We start from the raw sequence: 23,016 nt of genomic DNA on the forward strand, positions 1-23,016 counted from the left end.
TGGGGGGTGGGAGGGGTTAGTGTTAGGGTTAGAGTTAGGATTAGGGAGGGGGGCAAGAATGGAGGAAGGAAGGACTGTATAGAGGGAAAAGAGGGGTGGGAGGGGTGGGAGGGAAGGGAAAAAACAGAATGAATCAAACAACATTACCCTATGTAAATTTATGATTACACAAATGGTATGCCTTTACGCCATGTACAAACAGAGAAACAACATGTATCCCATTTTTTTACAATAAAAAAAAAAATTCAGTCTGTAAAAAATTTTAAATAAATATTTTTTTTTTAAAGTTTGGTCCTAAATTGACCAAACTATATTGTTGCATTGTGTGCATGTATGAATATGTAGCAATGAAGAGCCCACTATTATGTAAAATTATAATGCACCAATTTTAAAAAGATGTGGTTTCTCATAACAAATTATGGATATTCCAGGGGAATAAAAGAATCCAACAAATATTCCTATGTCTTAAAGAAACTTCCCTGGGGAGGAATGCTTCGGAATATGCACAGGAGAATGCTCCTGCCTGGACCAGGTCTCTGATGGGATGAACTGATCTGATCTGATCTGTCACCATTTGTCAGTTTCTGAGCTCTCTGGAGGAGTACTGGAGTGAAGCAGGAGGTATGATCTCATGGGACCTTGGCAACGCCAATGAAAATAACACTCTCATCACATACTCCAAACATGCAGACATGTCTACAGCTGCTGGTGCAAGAACACCAGGCTCCAGAAAGCTAGAGAAAAAGGAGGACATGGAAGCATAACATTTCTTTTGGATAAAAATAAAGCAAAAAGTCAGCTTCATTTCTTCTAATGAAAGTCACAGATTCCATGAAAAGGAGGGCTTGTGGAGGTATATTTGCCACATCAAATAGTTAAGTACTAAGCACACCATACAATCATGCAAACACGCAGATGAAGTTATTAAAATATACATAAAGTATTTTATTTCACATGCATGAAAGATAAACATACCTGGAAAATTCTAGGACGTGAAGGATTTCAAATGTCTGTTCCTCTCCCATCTACAGGAAGAAAAACAGCCTCTTACCTGGGTGCAAAGTATTAAAATCTCAAAGCAATTGTACCCCAGTCATAAACACACACACACACACACACACACACACACACACACACACACACACTTCCTATCCTCTAGCCCCCCACAACCCCTTTTCAATCTCTACTGTTTTCCCTGAAGTGTGGCAGAGTCATAGCTCCCTCTTCTGGTAGAAGCTTCATTATCCTGCAGTTCGTGGACTTCACAGGGGACTTGGTGCAGCCCCTTCCAAGTCATGAAGATAAAAGACAAACTGCACAGAACCTTGGGGCCAGTTTTGAATTCAGGATTTTATACATTTTATAAAAATCTGTGCCTAGACCATTTACCATAACATCTGCAGTAGGGTTTGCATCCTATCATACAACACGTCAATTCTCTGCTACAGAATGTATGACTAATCACACTGAGTCATGGAGACCCTACATAAACTCACATCAGTTCTAATTAGGTTTTGCTGCCAAATAACTATTTCCAAAACTTTAAAAAAAAACCTTTAAAAACTTTAATATTCCAATGTTCTTAGATTTTGAGCTTGCAGATAAGGGATTATTAGTGTGTATCTGGTTTTAGGGTATTAATCAAATACCCTTTTTCTTTTCTTTTCTTATTGTAACAGGGATTGAGCCCATGGGCACTTTACCACTGAGCCACATCCCCACCCCTTTCTTGTATTTTATTTAAAGATAGGGTCTCACTGAGTTGCTTAGGGCCTCTCTAAGTTGCAGAGGCTGGCTTTGAACTCAACCCTCCTGCCTCAGCCTACCAAGCCTCTGGGATTACAGGCATGTGCCACCACATCGGCTCAAATATCCTTTTTATCCTGGATTCTTTCAAGTTAGAATTCACAATTTCTTCCATCTAAATAATGGCAGACTGTGCGACTGCCATTTTCAATTTTTTTCAACTGATCTGCTATTTCCCTAAAACATTACAGTGGAAACAGTGTGGCCTTTGGAGTCCAGCAGATTAGAGTTTGAACCCAGTTTCTGCCACCAAGTGTGTGAATTTCTTGTGAATGGGGATAGCACTCTTCTCTTCGGCTTGACAGAAATGATCAATGAAGTAACATACAAATATCCAAGTCCATGATTGAATAATTTTGTCATCTTCCTACCACAACTCTCATCCTGTCTTGCTATATCCTAAAATACACTAATTACTTCTTTGATCTAACCTTCATTAGTTTTCATTCACCCCTCTGAATCCACCAGCTCCTCCACCCCTGAACCTGTCCTAATGCTCTCAGATCCCTGTTCCCAAAGGCACCCTCTGCCACCACCCGGCTCCCTGCTAGGAGCCGACTCCTCTCTGAACCAGTGTTAACACCAATCACTGCCACATGCCATCCATGTGGTCAGCCGTTGAAGCGATCAGCAAGGACATGTCAAGTAAATATGTGGTGGCTAACTGGAGAATTTGTGGTTCACAGATATCCCAGAACTAATGGCTGAATAGGATTTTTTAGATGGTCATTGTTTATGAGACCTAACTAATTAGAAGTTTTTTACTCCCAGAAATACAATCTTAATCTGACATAACTTTCACATAACTTTTAATCTGACATAACTCCATGTTTGTACAAATATGTCAAAAAGACTCTACTGTCATGTGTAACTAAAAAGACAAATGAAAAGAAAAACTCAATAAAATAACAAAGGATGCCAGGTGTGGTGGCACATGCCTGTAATTCCAGTGGTTCGGAAGGCCGAGGGAGGAGGATTGCAAGTTTAAGGCCAGCCTCAACGGCTTAGCAAGGCCCTAAGCAAGACCTGTCTCAAAATTAAAAAGGGCTGAGGATGTGTCTCAGTGGTTAAGCACCTCTGGGTTCAATCCCCTGTCTAATAATAATAATAATAAACAAAGGAGTGCCAACCCAGCATCTAGCACTGTGATAACCATGACACAGGCTCCTACTTCCCAGGCTTATCTGGCACTGGGACACAAGCAGAAGCAGCTGTTCTACCTGCTCTCCCATCACATTCAGCCTTCCCATGTCCCCCCACCACACTACACCCTATTTCTTTAACACATAAAGAAACGTGAAATAGCACCCATACTACTGAAAATCCTACAGTTAGGTTTAAAAGTTTTCTCAGACTGAAGGGAAAGACCTTGCTTAATTTTGTTTTGTTTTAAGTTACTGTAAAGGAAATTCTGTATTCAATCAGTACTTCACTTTTAATGACTACACATTTCCCTAAGTGAAATTCCCTCCGTGAATTAAAAGAAACAAAGTAAAAATTAACATGATCTGATCTCTATATTCCAGAAGACTGAAGATGGTCCCTGAAGGGGCCTTTTGTGTAAGGTAGGGTATTTTATAGGTTTTGATATTTTATAAGTAAAAGTGCAAAAACAAACTACTGCCAATTCAAGAACAATATCAACTTACTATATCATTTGGAAGCGAAGTTAAAAAAGTGCATTAAGGAGGTCTTAGGACTTAAGGATGCATTAAGTCAAAATCTGTAACAATCCATGCAATTTCCCCCAAACCGAGGGATGGGCAACAGGTAGGGAAGGCAATGACATCATCCAGAGAGTAGCACAGCCCTTCTAACTGGTCATCACTAACGCCACCAGCACCTCGCCAGTAGCAACCATGGTTTTCACCTGTTGCTCACTCCAGCATTCCTATCTAATCTTACTCTTGATAAAGGTCAAGCATCCCTAATTCCAAAATCCAAAAGGCTCCAAAATCAAAACTGTTTTTAGCATCAATATGATGTCACACATGAAAAATTCCACACACCCAACCTCACATGACAGGTTGCAGTCAAAACACAGGCACACTTAACATACAGAAGCACCTCGGGCTGTATGAATAAGGTCTATATGAAACATAAATTTCAAGTTTAGACTTGGGTTCCATTCCAAATTATCTTATCATGTATATGCAAATATTCCAAAATCTGAAAAAAATCTGAAATCCAAAACACTTACAGTACCCCAAGCATTTTGGAGAAGGGATACTCAACTTGTAAAATATGTTTCCTATTGCTAAATTTCCCTCTGCACATCACAGGGAAGGAAATTCAAATCAGAAAAATACACCAACCCCTTGACTTTGGGGAACAGTCATATAGATAGAAGAGATGTTAACTTCTAACTTGTATCCCTCACGGCAATAGAGATGAAAGCCCAGTAGACTCAGGACTCCGCTGTGCAAGAACTCTCAGGCACCGGGGCTACACAGAGGAGTAGAGCCTCAAGGACAGCCAGGCCACTGAGCACAGTGGCGCAGCCTTGTAATCCCAGCAGTTTGGGAGGCTGAGGCAGGAGGATGGAGAGTTCAAAGTCAGCCTCAGCAACATTGAGGCGCTAAGCAATTCAGTGAGACCCTGTCTCTAACTAAAATACAAAAAAGGGCTGGGGATGTGGTTCAGTGGTTGAGTGCTTCTGAATTCAATCCCCAACACCAAAGGGGAAAAAAAAAAAGGATAGCCAGGCCTTGAAGTTATTTTCCCCACTTTTAGAAAACAGAGAGAAGACTTGAGAAGTTTTTTCCTGCAAACAATTTCGAAATGGTTTATGAAAGACTTCTGGAGAAGCATCTTTAAGAGGGGGAAGTTGCTGCAATACAAAATAAAGGGAATAAGCAAATACAATTACATTACTACCTCAGTGTTTCAACTGAGCATTTCAAGTCTAATTTTTCATCAAAATAAAAAGAGAAACTTAGCCATTCGATTCACCATTGACATGCTGTTTCAAGTATATAGTCTTCAAAACAGTGAAATGTAATGTGCACAAGTATGTTCCTTACCGCTTCTATGATGACTGAGTATGGGGTTCTGGCTGTGAAGACAAAGCCCAGCTTCTTAGCTCCTTTCACCAAAGCAGCTTCATCTATCAATAAGAAGTCAGTGAAATGCTGAATAATCCTTCATCAGATAGAATTCCATAAGTACCATTTTTCAAATTACCCACCATGGTTAGGGAGGCCTGGTGTTACCTGCACAGTAGTAAGGATTCAGAATAGGAGCACTCACTCTTCCCACCACCAGGGACTTGAAATGGGCACTTCTGTAGGATGGAAAGATGTGGACCTAAAGCCAATTCACCAGAAGAGTGATTTGCACTCCTGCTTTTCTTGGTTGGTATCAAGTTCTCTCTAATTGACATTAACTAGTATTTCCAATGACTAAAACATCTCCTCTGAGCAAAGTCGTGTTTCAGTTGTAGTTCTGTGGGATTCAAAGCACTAGGAAGTGGGCAAAGAGTAACTGCTCCAATACATCGCTTCCTCAGTGGTTGGAAAATCCACAAGGAAGGGAAGATGAGCAAAGAAACCATCCCTGTTCTCTCTCAAGAGTTTTGTCCAGTCCTGTAACTTCCTGGGAAATGCAAGATGGCCCTAATCCTCACCTGCCATCAAAATGTACTGGCAGTAAGAGAGTTTGACCCCAACTCTCTTGGGTTGTAATACCTGTAGTCATGATCTGAAAATGGTGAGAGGCCAGAATCAAACAGCAGGGTCTCTGGAGGGCAGGCTACACCATCGCATCTGCTACAAGTAATTGCAAACACCCATCTGGAAGATAGGGGCCTGTAGGGCACTTCCACTCAGAGACCTCACCTGGGGAAGAGGCCTGATAGATGATTTCGTCTCCATCCTTCTCAGGAACAACAGTGTGGCAAACAGCCAGCAGGGTGAGGAACTCCTGTATACAAGGGGCTGTGGGCTACAAACAGGAGACCAAGTTAGCCTGTCAATTACAATACTGCTAATGTATACTGGAGCTGGATTCAAGTCATTACCTACTTAAATCCAGTAATGATTCCCTTCTCCCTTTAGCACAGGGTCCAGATACTAAGCTGAACCCCAGGTCTCCGGGGACCTGACAGCTGCACCCCATTAAGTCCACCTTCTGACACTATGATCTGATGTCCTTTAGTTTTTCAAGCAAGGCATGTTCTTTCCCAGTGTCCCATCACCACTTTCAGGAGGTTCTCCTGCCCATTCATCCCCCAGGCTTTGGGTAAGAGTTGCTTCTCTCAGTGTCTCCGAGTCACGGGAGTGCCAGCGCATGCCATCGGGGGAGAAGCAAGGTGGCCTAGCTGCTCCTGCAAGTCCCATGGCCACTGGCTCGCTCACATCTCACACTTCCCAAGCTGCTGTTGCTCATGGGCTTCCTCCCAACTTCTGTTAAGATCCCAGGACAAGTGGGACTGTCCTCTCTGCCTTACTCACAGAAGTATGCCCAGGAAAGATTAAACACTCCAATACACATGGAACCACCAAAACCCTTGTCTTTCCATCCACTGTGCTGGCATCTGTTCTACAGTATGTCTAATCTTGATTTGTGTAGGTGTGTGGTGTTGGGTTGGAACCCAAGGTCCTCGTGTCTGATCTTCTAACTACATAATTTCAACATTTGTAGGGCAATGCATCCCTCGCCCATAAAAGAAAAAAAATTGAACAAAAACCAAAATTGCCTTGGATACATGTTTAATCAATTTCTCTCATCCTCCTTGAAAAGAAAAAACCTGTAATTTTAATCAGGATCACACAGATTTATAATTATAGAGAAAATGATACCTTAATATAGTCTTTCCTGTCTAAGAATACAATATGTATTCCTATTCACTAAAGGCATCTAAATCTTCTAAACACATGACCTGGCATAAATCGTATTAAATTTTTTATCTACTCAAAAAATATTTGAGTGTCAACTGTATACAAAGCATTGTGTTCAATAAGTCAGAGTGGGGGATGGATTTGGACAGGGCACCTGAACTAAGCACCAACAGACAAAACCAATAACAAGTTTAATCTCAGCAACTGAGCTGTGGTTAGTTGCAAAAGGTTCTATGGTCAATTAACTAATTAAACTGTAATCAGAGTAGTTGCATGTAACTGGTAAGTTGATTAAGGTGTAGCCAACTCAGTTGTTTTTGATGACCCACTTCTATTTTTGCAGGTGTCAGATCATAGTGGTAAGTGGATTTCTAAGAACCTGCTCTGGTTCTGGGGGCTTCCTGCTCGGGAGTCATTTGTTTGCTTTGTTGTGCCTTCTTTCCTCTGCTCAAATAGACACTACTAAATTTCAATAACCTTTTAATAACCATATGAGGCATTTTATCAGTTGCTTTTCATATTATGAATGCAATCTGATTTCCACTATATTTTTACAGTAGTTTATTATTGGGATGTAAATAAACACATTGATTTTAGGAAATTAATTTAATCTAAATGTAACTGAGTTCTTACTAGCTGATTTTTAGTTTACTCTCCAGGGTTTGAATGCAAATGATTTTATTATCCACAAATCATATGATTTTCCTTTTCCTTCCAACACATACACCTGCTCAGTTCCCCACTTTGGGCATGAGCTAGCACTTCAAGAATGATGTTCAAAGGCAGCAGTGGTAACAAGCTTCCTTTAACTGAGGTTATTTTCATGCCTAAGCCTTTAAGTGTGACCCTTCTACATAGGCAAATGGCTATAGATCTGAAATAGGTTTGTTTCACATTTAAGCACAAAGCTGCTTCCTTGTTTTTCATTGAGGTTGTTTTTTTAAGTCATAAATGGATGATGACTGCCCCAAAGATGTTTTTCGTTTCTTCTCTGACCTGTTATTATGACTTAAGGGCAAATTTATGGAAGGAAATCACAACTGTTCACATTGCTGCTCCTTATCAGCTTACATGAAAAGAAAATTCACATTAAATTATACTTGAGTGAAGTCAGATAAGTGAGATTAGATAATTTACAAATCCCTTAAGGCCAACACTGCAAAAATGATAAGAAATTTCACTTAAAAGCACTTCAGTTTGAGAAACAGACTTCAATTGAAGATTGCCCTCCCCACATCTGAGACCCATCCAGCGATGCACACAACCTTGTCCCACAGAAAGGGGTGGGGGTCATTGACTTACTAGCAAATAAATAAGCCTAACAGTGACATATTTTCTGAGAGTTATAAGAGCACTTTGGAGATAAGTCTTGGACTGTGGGTGTAGCTCAGTGATAGCACTTGCCTACCATGTACAACACCCTAGCATTACAGCATAATAATAATAATCATGACAACAATTGAGTTTCTACCTTGAATGATGTGCCATGCAAAATTAATGAAGATTTTTACAAAAAAAAAATCCTCAGACAAAATTAATGTACCTTTAGTTTTCTACCTAACCTAATATTCTATAATAAATTAAGGAAAAGAGACAAAATTAATATGCAGTCTAAGGAAAAATGTTTGTAATATATTTCAGACAAGCACTCCATGTTTGAAAATAAACGTTTTTTCTGTAACGTCCACAAAGAAAAACTTTCTTATAATATTGAAGAACTAGTGGTCTACTAAAAATATCCATGTGAATACATATTTATTTATTTGTTTATCTAAAGTTAAGGGGTTTAATTGTAGTAAAATATACATGTAAATATTTATCACTTTAACCATTTTAAGTGTACATTCACAATTCTGTGTACCCACACCATAATCCATTTTTAACCATCCCCAATAATAACTCTGTAACTATTAAATCTTAACTCTCTGTTCTCTCTCCCATCCCTAGCAACCTGTCTCCTGTTTTCTGCCTCTGTGAAGTTGCCTATCCTATACACCTCATATAAATGAGCCAATACAATATCTGTCCTTTGTTTAACATTTTAATATGCACAAAATGCTATGTATCTAAAAATGAATATTTTCTATTTGATAAACTTAAAAATAGCCAAAAATTTTACATTTTAAATTGTTTTGCATGCCCAATTAGATCTACAAATAATATACAGATACAAAGAATATTTTTTGTGTGTGCGTGTGTCAAAAGTTGCCACTGCTTCCTCTACATGTCTTTGGGAGTGTCCTCACAAACAGAAGTAACTGGTTAGCAATGTAGCCAAGAAATTACATGAACAGTCCTTTGAAATTTCCCATAGGTTGATCCTAAAAGAAACAAATCCCATCCTGGCAATCAGCCCACACAAAGCTTGAAACAGTTCCAAAGGACCCAGAAAGTCAGAAATCACAGCCCAGGAAAAAAGAAAATTAGATGCAAGTTCTCCCTTGTAAGGAAAAAAAAAAAAAAAAAAAAAAAAGATTTTCTTGAGCCAAATGTTTTAGTTTTAGTTAATGATCCTAAAACAACATAGAAGAAATGTGGGGCATCCATAGCAGAAAATTCTCAAATGCTTATTCTCTCTTTGCAACCACATTATGACAAAATTAAGTGATCCAATAGGTCCTGTATTTGAACTGTTGAAAAACAGTTGAGTATATTGAATCCTATCCCACACCTTCCCAAAGACAAATATGAATATGATCTTCATCATTTATAGAAAAGGTGGGTCTAGGGTTATAGCTCAGTGGTAGAGCACTTGCCTAGTATGTGTGAGGCACTGGGTTCAATTCTCAGCACCACACATAAATGAATGAGTAAAATAAAGGTCTATCAACACCTAAAAATATATTTTAAAAAAGGGCTTCAGGAATGCAGTAGCATAGATGAAGACCTCAGACGGTTTCAAAGATACAAGAAAGCAGAATAATGCTAACATAGGCAAATAGGCTTTTATTTAAAAATAGAAAATAAATTCCCAAATCAATGACCTCACTATTCTTTCACTGAATTGTAATCATACAGATTATTAAAATACCCTTAAATGTCCCTGCATTTCAATGCTCATGATAATGTCTTCATATCATATCAAGAACATGAGGGCTGCATCTACCCTCTCTCTCACTGACCTTTCTACTAGAATAAAAGGAAATTTGGCTCAGGCATTGCTACAGTTCAGATATGGAATGTCCCCAGAAGACCTGTGTATTAAAGGTTTGGTCCTCCAGATGGTGCTATTGGAAAGTGGTAGAAACTCTTTAAGAGGTGGAACCTACTGGGGGGAAGTTCTATCACTGGGGATGTGCCCTCATACCCTAGCAGCTTCCTCCTCCCCTCTTTCATTCCTCGTCATGAGTTGGACAGGCCTCCTCTACCATGAGCTCCTGTCATGATTTGCAGCCTCAAGTCCAAAGTAACAGGGCCAAATGATCATAGATTGAAACCTCCTAAATAAACCATTATTCTTTTTAAGTCGATTTATCTCAGCTATTTGATATAGTAACAGAAATCTGACTAACACAGAAGGGTTAGAAGAGGAGGAGAAGCAAGTGGCAATGGCCATGGAGAAGAAGTCAGGAAGTGGTGATGGTTACAGGGAGAGAACAACATTGTTTTCTTTCCAGCTAACCAAAATATTTTGTTCACTGAATACTTTTCTATGTTAAAATTTTTTAAAGTAGTCTTAAAAATAAAAAAAAATTCATATGGTCCTGAAGTTAATCCTGGTTGGCTCTAATAGTTGAGGTAGTGTGATATCTTAATCAAGAATTGAACATGAGCCCAGTGTGGTGGCTCACACCTATAGTCCTAGCTACTAGGGAAGCTGAGGAAAGAGGATCACTTGAGCCCTGGAGTTGGAGGCCAGTCTAGGAAACAAAAAGAACCCAGGTCTTAAAATTAAAAACAAACAAATAAGACCCAAACAGACTTAGTTTCTAAATTTCACTTCTACATTTGTCTGTTGGGTAGCTCTTGGTTAATTCAATCTTTCTTTGTGACTTCCTTGTCCCCTCCCAGGGTGAAATCAAATGCTAAAGGAAATACATTATCAAGTGCCTTGTACACAATAGAATGTCTTAAACACCACCTGTTATAATTTCTTACTTTTGTTTTCTAAAGTATCCTAGATAATATACATTTACTTTCTAAGACAGTGGCCTCATATTCACAGCTATGAAGAAACAATAGTGCAACTGTCTCATGAAGCAACAGAAATCTGAACTATTATGGAATCCTGTGGTGAGACTCTATTCTCCTGTGATCACTTCATCACATACTTAAATTCAGTTTTACATAATTTATGCAGTGTTTACCACAAAGTATTTAAGTTCACATTCTCAAAGTCCTAACACCATAAAATTGAGACTGCATCTCTTTCCCTCCAAAATAGCAACTTTCAAGACACTGCATATTTAAAATATAAATAACAGTGAGACATAACTATTTGATGTTTTAGAAGTAAACTGGTAGACTCACATGGTTATCTTCAATGTTCTTCAACAGCCTGGGATCATTAAAATCACATGAATCACTAGGGGTTGGGGGTATCCGACTATAAGAGAGAACAAAAGGATATCCATCAATTAAAAAGTTCCTGTTAAGATAACTCAAACCTTAATAAGAACCTGGCTTCAAGAAGGCCAACACCTAAAATGCCCATAGATTTACATTCAAATTTAAAGATTTAGAATGCTGTATACTATTTCAAACCTCAAGATGGTAAATCCTTAACACTACTAGAAATCAAATATTTTATGCTATTATAATAACATATTTATAAGGAAAAGAAACTGAAGCAAAGGATCAAAGCTATAACTGTTATTTCAGTTGATCGCAGCATAATTTCTACCAGGGAAAACACTCCAGAGTGTCTGCTCAAAGTAGACAAAACAAGAGGAATTGCTGTGTTGTAGGTGTGCTTTCACTGACAGCCAGCTCAGATGTAGGAGAGAGAAAAAGGCACACAATTACAAGTCAGGAAACTTAATGATGGCTGTGTGTGATCACACTGAAGCCCATGTAATGGGTTAAGTGGGTTCATTCATCTCCATTCCCTCTTGAAACCAATTCTTCAAGACATGGACAATGAAAAAAAGAGACTACAACATTGTAGATGTCTGTCTTAACTACAAACAGATATTGGACTTTAATACAGCAAACAGTGACCAACAGTTTGCAAAGGAGAGCATCTAAAATGCAAGTTGGTCCCCACAGCAGAGCCCCAGGAAGGATGAGAAAATGGTAGCATGAGGTTCCTGAAAGGTACAGGGAGAACAGAAGACAAGATGGGTTCTAAATCTGCTTGAAGATTCAGCCTGCTAGAACCTTCCTTCATTAGGCAGCCAGACAATGCAACCAGAAAGAAATGAAAAGTTCATACGTTAGAGAACCCCTGAACCTGGAATATTATTCAGATCTAAAAAGCATTAGTGCTATCAAGCCACAAAAGATATGAAGGAATCTTAAATGCATGGTACTAAGTTGATCTAAACTGGTTGAGTAGTATATGGTTCCAACTTTAATGTTCTGGAATAGGTGAAACTATGGAGACAACAAAAAGATCAGAGGTTGTCAGGGGTCGAGAGTTAGAGGGCTGAATAGGTGGAGAACAGAGGATTCTTGGGGCAATGAAAATATTCCATATGATACTATAATGATGAATACATGTCATAATTTATTTGTCCAATCCCACAGCACCAAAAGTAAACCCTAATGTGAAGTATGGACTTTGGGAGATCATAAAGTGTCAGGGTAGGTTCACCAACTATAATAAACTTACTACGCTGAGGGGAGGGGTCTTGATAACAGGGGAGGTCAGGAATTCTGTGGGAAATCTCTGTACCTTCTTAATTTTGTTCTTAAACTAAAAATCCCCTTAAAAGAGGTCTTAAAAATAGTGAAAGTGGACGATTTTGTATTCTATATATTTAGAATAAAATATATATGAGGCCAAGGATGGAGTTGCGTCATCATCTAAGCGCCGGAAGCGACCGTTCCTGCACCTGTGCGTGGTGACGATGCCGGTTCCGGGCGGCCTGGAGAAAGTGAGACCAACTAGAGGAGCCGGAGGACGGCCGGCGGCAGTGTCTTGCCGGCCCCACGACCATGGTGGTATTTCACGACGAGGTGGAGATCGAGGACTTCCAATAACGAGGCCTCAGAAACGTATTTCTAGCCCTGCGCCTGTGGAGATAACTTTTCCATCACCGAGGATCAATTTATGTGTGGAGAAACAGTCCCAGCCCCTTCAACCAACAAAGAATTAGTAAAATGCTGAAGAAACCTTCAGGAATCCACATCCTGAACAGTTAAGAATGAGCCCAGATGGAAATATCAAATGCAGAGTAACTGGTTTTTTCAAGGGGACAGCTGTTTTGTGGATTGCCATTCTGTTTTCATGTGTATCTTTTCACCAACTGCTGAGTTCATCTTCAGATAGAGAAGTGAGCCCCGGGCGTGTCATACCCAGATTTCATGTTTAGAACATTGAATTGGAAGCATACTTGATTATCCACCTGAATTTAAAGGAAGATAATTTTAAATCAGTGCTTTCTTTCCCTTAGTTATCATTTTTATACCTTAAACCTCATTCTGTATCTGATAACAGCATCATCTACCTCAGTCATTAGGATTTCTTAGTTAAAATGAGATTATATTTTTAATTAGTTTCTAAGATGGTTAAAATTAGCCCTTTCTTTGAAATTTGAATCAGCTTTATTATTCTAACTTAAAGAAAATCCATTGCTTCCTCAGTACTGCAAGTTGTTTTGGGTGGCCCCTGTAATTAGAAAAGCATACTAGAGTATCAGTGTTCTACACTGATTGATCAATGAACTACACACTCTTTTGAAGTTTAAATTAAAACAAGTGGACTTTTTTTTTTAATCCTGCAGCAGCATGGCTATATGCAGACATTAGGTTGAGATGTAATAAATCAAAATTGTATGCTAGATGTAACTGGTACATTATATTGTGTATTCGTGATACAATGAGAAATCTCACTGCTCTTTGGAACACTGTTAGCCCAGAAATAATCCATGCTCTTTGAAAAGCAAAGTGACTGCTCAGATGAACACAGCAGGGTACAGGCTGATTCTGGTGGCAGCGACCTGCAAAGAGAAATGAACTGTCCCATGCTCATCATAGATGGTGCTAACATATAAACTTTCTCTGCTGCTGATGAACAGATATCCTTGATGTAGGTCTACTGTGAGCATAGAACAGGAATATAAGTTGCCCAAGTTCAAATATCCCAGGAGATAAGAAATATAAATAGCTTTGGCAGTCAGTGATTGTTGATATACTGCAATAATAGAATGATTTTGTTTTAAAGCAACTGTGTTAAGTTTGAGAAAAAACATACCAGGAATTAATCCTATAGTAAGCAGAAAGTAAAACCAAGGTTTTTCAGTATAACTGGAGTTCTGAGTGATGCTTGTGCCTTATTTAGCCCCACAGACATTTGTGGAGCACCTCTGTGAACTGATTTAACCCAGTCTCTGGTTAGCTCGGGAGTCTGAGGCCAGCCAGGCCAGTGGATCCCTCACCTGTACAGGTATAGGAGATGGGGTCAGAAGGTTTTCAACTGTCAGTTCTCATTACAGGTGTGGGAGCTTTACTGGAACAGAATGGGTAATTAAAACCTTTATAAACTCAAAACTGTCTGAATCATGAATTACAGGAAATGGGAACTCCAATTTACATCAGTGACTTGATGTTACCACACTTCTGAGTTTGAAAATTAAGTTGGCTGTTTAAAGGATTCTGCGTATACTTTATACATGCAGAAGTATTTTTCTTAGCACCAAACATTTTTATAACTGTACATATTAATTTATTACCAGGATAAATTGTATTGGCATACTAAATAAAATCTGATAATTTCAGTTCAAAAATATATATATATATATATGAGCACACAGTTAATGATCACCAGGCTTTTGAAGAAAGCCTTTAAAAAACAAAATTAAGAAATCAAAAAGTGGAGGGGGTTGGCATAGAAGAGCAGAGCAGAGGAAATGGACATTGTGAGGCCAAGGACAGGCAAACACTCTTTAAAACTGAAGGTGAGAGCACATGAAAGCTACTATGAAGGATAGAAGGCAAAAAGAATCAGAAAATAAAACAAAAACTAGAAAATACCTAACATGCAAAATAAAGACAGAATTTTAAAGGCTGCAAGAGAAAAGCATCAGATTAGATTTAGGGGGAAATCAGTATGGATATCAGCAGATTTCTCAGCCCAGACCCTAAAAGCTAGAATGGTCTGGAACAACATATTCCAAGCTCTGAAAGAACAAGGTTGCCAACCAAGAATCTTATACCCAGCAAAACTAACCTTCAGATTTGAGGATGAAAAAAAATCCTTCCATGATAATCAAAAATGAAAAGAATTTACAAATAGAAAGCCGGCACTACAGAACATTCTCAGCAAAATATTCCATGAGGAGGAAATGAAAAACAACAATGTAAGTCAGCAAAGGGAAGAAATACCCTAAAGGAAAAGCCAATTAAAGAAGAAACCAAGTCAAGTTAAAAACCAAAAATAAGTCAAAATGACCAGGAATACAAATTATATCTCAATAATAACCCTGAAAGTTAATCGCCTAAACTTATTAATCAAAAGACATAGACTGGCAGATTGAATTAAAAAGAGAGACCCCACAGTATGCTGCCTTCAAGAAACTCATCTCATAGAAAAAGATATCCACAGACTAAAGGTGAAAGAGTGGGAAAAAACATACCACCCATACAGACTCAGTAAAAAAGTGGGATTTTCCAATCTTATATCAGATAAAGTGGACTTCAAGCCAAAGTTAGAGGGGATAAAAAAACACATTTCATACTGCTTAAGGGAATCATACATCAACAAGATATAACAATTGTAAACATTTATGCCCCAAACAACTGTGCATCCACGTATGTCAAACAAACCCTTCTCAATTCCAAACCAAATAGACCACAACATAATAATTCTGGGTGGATTTTAACACACTGCTCTCACCTCTGGATAGATCTTCCAAACAAAAACTTAACAAAGAAACTATAGAACTCAATAACACAATAACTTAGACTTTACAGACATACATGGAATATTCCATTCATCAATGAGCAAATACAATTTCTATCTCAGCAGCACAAGGTTCCTTCTCTAAAATAGACCATATGTTATGTCACAAAGCAGCCCTTAGTAAATACAAAAATATAGAGATACTACCTTGTATATAAGATCACAATAGAATGAAATTATAAATCAATTTTAAAATCCAGAAACTACTCCAACACTTGGAGACTAAATAATACACTATTGAATGAAGCACGGATAATGTAAGACCTCAGGGAGGAGAGAAAAAATTCTTAGAGGCAAATGAGAAGGACAATACAATATATCAAAATCTGTTGGACACTATGAAAGCAGTACTAAGAGGAAAATTCATTGCATGGAGTTCATTCAAGAAAAGAATAAAAAGTCAAAAACTAAATGACCTAACATTACAGCTCAAAGTCCTATAAAAATAAGAACTAAACAACACCAAAAGGAGTGGAAGACAGGAAATAATTAAAAATCAGAGCTGAAATCAATGAAATTGAAACAAAAGAAACAATTCAAAATATTAACAAAACAAAAAGTTGGTTCTTTGAAAAAGTAAACAAAATTGATAAACCCTTAGCCACACTAACAAAGAGAAGGTGACAGAAAACTCAAATTACAAAAATTTGTGATGAAAAAGGAAATATCGTGACAGACACCACTGAAATGCATAACATAATTAGAAGCTACTTTGAAAATCTATACTCCAAGAAAACAGAAAATCTCAAAGATGTCAACAAATTTCTAGAGACATATGATCCACCCAAACTGAATCAGGAGGACGTACACAATTTAAACAGATCAATTTCAAGCAATGAAATACACGAAGCCATCAAAAGCCTACCAACCAAGAAAAGCCCGGGACCAGATGAATTCTCAGGTGAGTTCCACAAGACCTTCAAAAAACTTATACCAATACTTCTCAAAGTATTCCAAGAAATAGAAAAGGAGGGAACCCTTCCAAACTCATTTTATAAAACTAGAATCACCCTGATACCAAAACCAGATAAAGACACATCAACAAAAGAAAACTTTAGACCAATATCTCTGATGAACATAGACACAAAAATCTTTAACAAAATTCTAGCAAATCACATACAAAAACACATTCATTAAGAAGATCATGCACCATGATCAAGTGGGTTTCATCCCTGGGATGCAAGGTTGGTTCAACATCTGGAAATCAATAAATGTAATTCACCATATCAATAGACTTAAAGTCAAGAATCACATGATTATTTCAATAAATGCAGAAAAAGCATTTGATAAAATACAACACCCCTTCATGCTCAAAACACTAGAAAAAATAGGGATAGTGGGAACATTCCTTAACATTGTAAAGGCCATCTATACTAAACCCACAGTCAACATCATTCTAAATGGAGAAAAACTGAAAGCATTCCCTCTAAAAACTGGAACAAGGCAGGGATGCCCTCTTTCACCACTTCTATTCAACATAGTCCTTGAAACTCTAGCCAGAGCAATTAGATAGACCAAAGAAATTAAAGGGATATGAATAGGAAAAGAAGAACTTAAGCTATCACTATTTGCCAACAACATAATCCTATATTTAGAGGATTCAAAAAGCTCCACCAGAAAATTTCTAGAACTAATAAATGAATTCAACAAAGTAGCAGGATATAAAATCAATATGCATAAATGTAATGCATTTCCATTCATAAGCAATGACTCCTCTGAAAGAGAAATTAGGAAAACTACTCCATTCACAATAGCCTCCAAAAAGAAAATACTTGGGAATCAATTTAACAAAAGAGGTGAAAGGCCTCTACAGTGAAAACTTCAGAACACTAAAGAAAGAAATTAAAGAAAACCTTAGAAGATGGAATGATCTCCCATGTTCTTGGATAGGCAGAATTAATATTGTCAAAATGTCCAAAGACGCTAAACAGATTTAACACAATTCAAATTAAAATCCCAATGACGTTCCTCACAGAAATAGTAAAATAGAGAAATTATGAAATTCATCTGGAAGAACAAAAGACCAGAATAGCCAAAGCAATCCTGAGCAGGAAGAGTGATGCACGAGGTACCACTATACCAGATCTTAAACTATACTACAGAGCAATAGTAACAAAAACAGTATGGTATTTGCACCAAAATAGACAGGTAGAACAATGGTACAGAATAGAAGACATAGAGACAAACCCACACAAATACAGTTATCTCATACTAGACAAAGATGCCAAAAACATACAATGGAGAAAAGATAGCCTCTTCAACAAATGGTGCTGGCAAAATTGGAAATCCACATGCAGTAAAATGAAATTAAGACCCTATCTCTTATCCTCTACAAAACTCAACTCAAAATGGATCAAGGATCTAGGAATTAGACCTGAGACCCTTCACCAAATAGAAGAAAAAGTAGGACCGAATCTCCATCATGTTGGCTTAGGATCAGACTTCTTAACAAGACCCCCAGAGCACAAGAAACAAAAGTAAGAATCAATAAATGGGATGAATTCAGACTAAAAAGTTTTTTTCTTAGCAAAGGAAACAGTCAATAATGTGAAAAGAGAGTCTACAGAGTGGGAGGAAATCTTTTCCACACATACTTCAAATAGAGCACTAATCTCCAAAATTTATAAAGAATGTAAAAAACTTTACACCAAAAATACAAAGAACCCAATCAAAAAATGGGCTATGGAACTGGGCAGACCCTTCACAGAAGAAGATATAGAAGTGATCAACAAATATATGAAAAAGTACTCATCATCTCTAGTAATTAGAGAAAAGCAAATTAAAACCACCCTAAGATTTTATATTACTCCAGTAAGAATGGCTAATAACAAGAACACGGGCAATAATAAGTGTTGGCATGGATGTGGGGAAAAAAGCACACTCAAATCTTTCTGGTGGAGTTGCAAATTGGTGCAGCCACTCTGGAAAGCAGTGTGGATATTCTTCATAAAACTTGGAATCAACCCACCATTTGACTCAGTTATCTCATTACTCAGTTTATACCCAAAGGACTTAAAATCAGCATACTACAGTAAGCAGCCATATCAGTGTTTAGAGTAGCTCAATTCACAATAGCTAGATTGTGGAACCAACCTAGATGCCCTTCAATTGATTAATGGATAAAGAAACTGTGATGTATATATATATATATATATATTACACATACAATGGAATACTATTCAGTCATAAAGAAGAATAAAATTATGGCACTTGCTGGTAAATGGATGGAGTTGAGAGTATCATGCAAAGTGAAATAAGTCAATCTGAAAAAACCAAAGGCTGAATGTTTTCTCTGATAAATGGATGATGATGCATAATGGGGGGGGGGGCTTCAGGTGGGGTAAGAGAAGAATGGAGGCACTTTGGATTGTGTAGAGGGAAATAGGCGGGAGAGAGTGGGGGAAGAAAAGATAGTGGACTGAGATGGACATCCCTACCCTATGTACAGTATGATTACATGAGTGGTGTCAATCTACATTGCATACAGTCACAGAAATGAAAATTGTAGCCCATCTGTGTACAATGAATCAAAATTCATTCTATTAAAAATAAAACATAATTTTAAAAAACTACAAAAAATTGGAAAATGGGAGGGCAAGATGATACAATTGGAAGATCAACCCAGAGGTTGAATATCTGCCTGACAAGAAACCCAAGGAACAGAAATATCAAAGGCCAAGAAAATTATCATAGACACAATACAAGGACATTTCCCAAAAATTAATAAGGGAAAATCTACAAACAGACATGGCTCACCCATCTCCCATTAAGGTTCAATATAATGAAGAAAAACAAGCTTACCTCAAGGGTCATGGTTGATATACAGACCCCTTCTGTGTATGCTAAGGATATACAAAAATTGCTAAGTGCTTCCAAAGGCTAGAAAAGAGGGACCAGAGAGCAAGTGACAAATCGCACACACAGCAGCAAGTGCTGAACCATCTCCCATGATAGAAACTCCAACAATGTCCAAAAAAGTTTAAAAATTAGTATGAACACATCATTTTAAAATTTAGGAATATTTTTTAAAAACTAAAAAGTTGAAGCTGTCCAATTCCAGAAAATGGGAAGTACTGGGCAAGGACAGGCTATTTTTGTTAAAAGTTTTGAAAGTATCGACTTTCAAAGTGATTGTACCTATGTTTAAATCTTATTGTGGTTCTCTTTTGAACTAATATACAAATTAGTTATATATATAACTTTTATTTTTTTGTTTTTTTTAGTGGTAATTATTTTATTTATTTTTTTATTTTTATAGACTGCATTTTGATTCATTGTATGCAAATGGGATACTACTTTTCATTTCTATGGTTGTACACAATGTAGATTCACACCATTCATGTAATCATACTGTACATAGGGTAATATTAATGTCTGTCTCAGTCTACTATCTTTTCCTCCCCCATGCCCTCCCACCCCATTTCCCTCTACACAATCCAAAGTGCTTCCATTCTGCTCTTACCACCCCATTGCCCCCCCCCCATTATGTATCATCATCCACTTATCAGAGAAAACATTCGACGTTTGTTTTTTTCAGATTGGCCTATTTCACTTGGCATAATATTCTTCAATTCTGTTCATTTACCAGCAAATGCCATAATTTTATTCTTCTTTATGGCTCAGTACTATTCCATTGTGTATATATACTATAGTTTCTTTATCCATTAATCAATTGAAGGGCATCTAGGTTGGTTCCACAATCGAGCTTTTGTGAACTAAGCAGCTCTAAACATTGATGTGGCTGCTTTACTGTAGTATGGTGATTTTAAGTCCATTGGGTATAGACCAAGGAGTTGGATAACTGGGTCAAATGGTGGATCCATTCCAATATATAATTTTTGCTTTTGAAATAATATATATCACTTATTTATATATAAAATATTCAGATAAGAAATTCTAGGGATTCAAGATGGCGGACTAGAGGGAGGCTGCGTTCCTTGTTGCTCCGTAACTCCGGTTTCAAGCAGAGGATATCTGTTTCTCGGTGAGGCAGTTTTTGCTGCTTATCGATCCCCTGCTGTTTACCCCACTTGTCTACTGTGATGACCTGCAGTCTGCCAGCATATCGACGCCTTTTTTGAGTGCAGATTGCTCACTGACAGGCATCTATCATCCGCCATTTGCCTGCCTCTCACCTGTCCATCACCTGCCTTCCACCTATCCATCACCCAACGCAGAGGTTCACGTCCCGATCGTCCGACAACAGTCAGCAAACTGATCGCCCACCGCTGGTGGAGCACCAGCTGCCACCTGGAAGTTCACTGTGACAGTACCTGCAGGTTTGATTACATGTGGCTGCCGCCATTTTGAGACAACAGCCAAGCCCCGTAGGTCCCCTGGCCAGACTGACTGAGGCCCGTCTCCAGGATCCCTCAGCCCAACCAATCACTCCCTGCCTCTAAGGCCCTCACATCAACTGGCTGCTCCCTGCCGCCAGGACCCCCAGACCAACTGACTGTGTCCTATCACCGGGACCCCAGACAGACTGATTGCACCCGGCCTCCAGGATCCCACAACCACACCAAACACACCCGACCTCCAGGACCCCTGCCTGACCAACCGCATCCTGCCTCCAGGACCTCCAGCTGACCACCTCCATACCCGGAGCTGCAGCTCCCCATTTGCCAACACATTTTGAAGCCAGAGCGGCCATCTTGGATAATCCTGGAAGCCATAGCTCCAATCTTTAGGTGGGGCAAATCCCATCCTGAGGCGCCTGCTGGAGGCTTGATGCTCATTGTCAGGTACCTCTCAAGCATTAGGCTACTGAACTCTGGGAGGTTTCATTACTATATGAATGTTATACTATAGATTTTCTTTTTTCTCCTTATTGAAAAAATTTAAGTTTTTATTTCTTTACTTTTCTTGCTCTCTTTTCCCTTTGTTTACCTGTTCCCTCAGAGTCTCTTTCTCCCTTTTTTGCATGCTAATATCCAATTTCTTTTGATTACACTCTCACCCTTTCTATTATCTAGAACTTCTGTATATTCTTTTCTTATCCCATTAACAGCCACATTCTACATCCCTCTGCATCCTCTTTGTCCTCCATTTGAATCTGCAGACCTTATTGCAAATCTGTTTGTTTTACTGAAGATAATATTTGAACTCATTCTGTTTATTATGACAATTTTGTTATTGTCCTCATAGGGGCTATTTGGTCTAGGATCGCATAGTGTCTGAATTGGGCACCGCTAATATTGATCTCCCCTTAAAGAAAGGGTTTTGGAAACCTATAGGGCCACTATAAGCCTATAGGGAGAAATCTGCAATACCCAAGATCTGCACTGCTAGAGGGGAAGATACATGAACAACATGAAAAAATAAGGGAAGAAAATGATCCAAACAAATCTAGATTCTATAGTAATAGAATCCAATGACAGTATGTTAGAAGAAATGTTAGAAAAGGACTTCAGATTATACATGATTAAGATGATTTGCGAAGCAAAGGATGAGATAAGAGAACAAATGCAGGCAATGAATGATAATACCAATAAGCTGAAAGAGCAACTGCAGGAAGCAAAAGATCATTTCAACAAAGAGGTAGAGATTCTCAAAAAAAAAAAAAAAAATGGAAATCCTTGAAATGAAGGAAACAATAAACCAAATAAAAAACTCAATGGAAAGCATCACCAAAAGACTAGACCACTTGGAAGACAGAACCTCAGACAATGAAGAGAAGACAAAATATTTAATCTTGAAAATAAAGTTGCCCAAACAGAGAAGATGGTAAGAAATCATGAACAGGATCTCCAAGAACTATGGGACATCATGAAAAGACCAAATTTAAGAATTATTGGGATTGAGGAAGGCACAGAGATACAAACCAAAGGAATGAACAACCTATTCAATGAAATAATATCAGAAAATTTCCCAAACCTGAAGAATGAAGTGGAAAATCAAATATAAGAGGCTTACAGAACACCAAATGCACAAAATCACAACAGATCCACACCAAGGCATATTATAATGAAAATGCCTAACATTCAAAATAAAGATAGGATTTTGAAGGCCGCGAGAGAAAAGCATCAGATTACATATAGGGAGAGACCAATACGGATAACAGCCGACTTCTCAACCCAGACACTAAAAGCTAGAAGGGCCTGGAACAACATATTTCAAGCTCTGAAAGAACATGGTTGCCAACCAAGAATCCTATACCCAGCAAAACTATCCTTCAGATTTGAAGATGAAATAAAATCCTTCCATGATTAACAAAAGTTAAAAGAATTTACAAATAGAAAGCCTGCACTACAGAATGTTCTCAACAAAATATTCCATGAGGAGGAAATGAAAAACAACAATGGAGGT

The 23,016-nt window shown here is 38.1% G+C and overlaps 1 protein-coding gene and 1 pseudogene across 1 annotated transcript in view; one reads left to right on the forward strand and one right to left on the reverse strand.

The window, feature by feature from the left end:
- Positions 1 to 23,016, reverse strand: part of Atp8a2 (ATPase phospholipid transporting 8A2) — a 651,599-nt gene that overhangs the window by 433,751 nt on the left and 194,832 nt on the right. Inside the window, exons 16-19 of the mRNA XM_047553899.1 lie at positions 11,115 to 11,190; positions 5,643 to 5,748; positions 4,830 to 4,912; positions 976 to 1,025 (exon numbers count right to left, since the gene is read on the reverse strand). Coding sequence (XP_047409855.1) covers positions 976 to 1,025; positions 4,830 to 4,912; positions 5,643 to 5,748; positions 11,115 to 11,190 — 315 coding nt within the window. The remainder of the gene's footprint in view (positions 1 to 975; positions 1,026 to 4,829; positions 4,913 to 5,642; positions 5,749 to 11,114; positions 11,191 to 23,016) is intronic.
- Positions 12,744 to 12,915, forward strand: LOC124985291 (DPH3 homolog; annotated as a pseudogene).

This window comes from Sciurus carolinensis, chromosome 5, assembly GCF_902686445.1.
Source record: "Sciurus carolinensis chromosome 5, mSciCar1.2, whole genome shotgun sequence".
Classification (NCBI taxonomy): domain Eukaryota; kingdom Metazoa; phylum Chordata; class Mammalia; order Rodentia; family Sciuridae; genus Sciurus; species Sciurus carolinensis.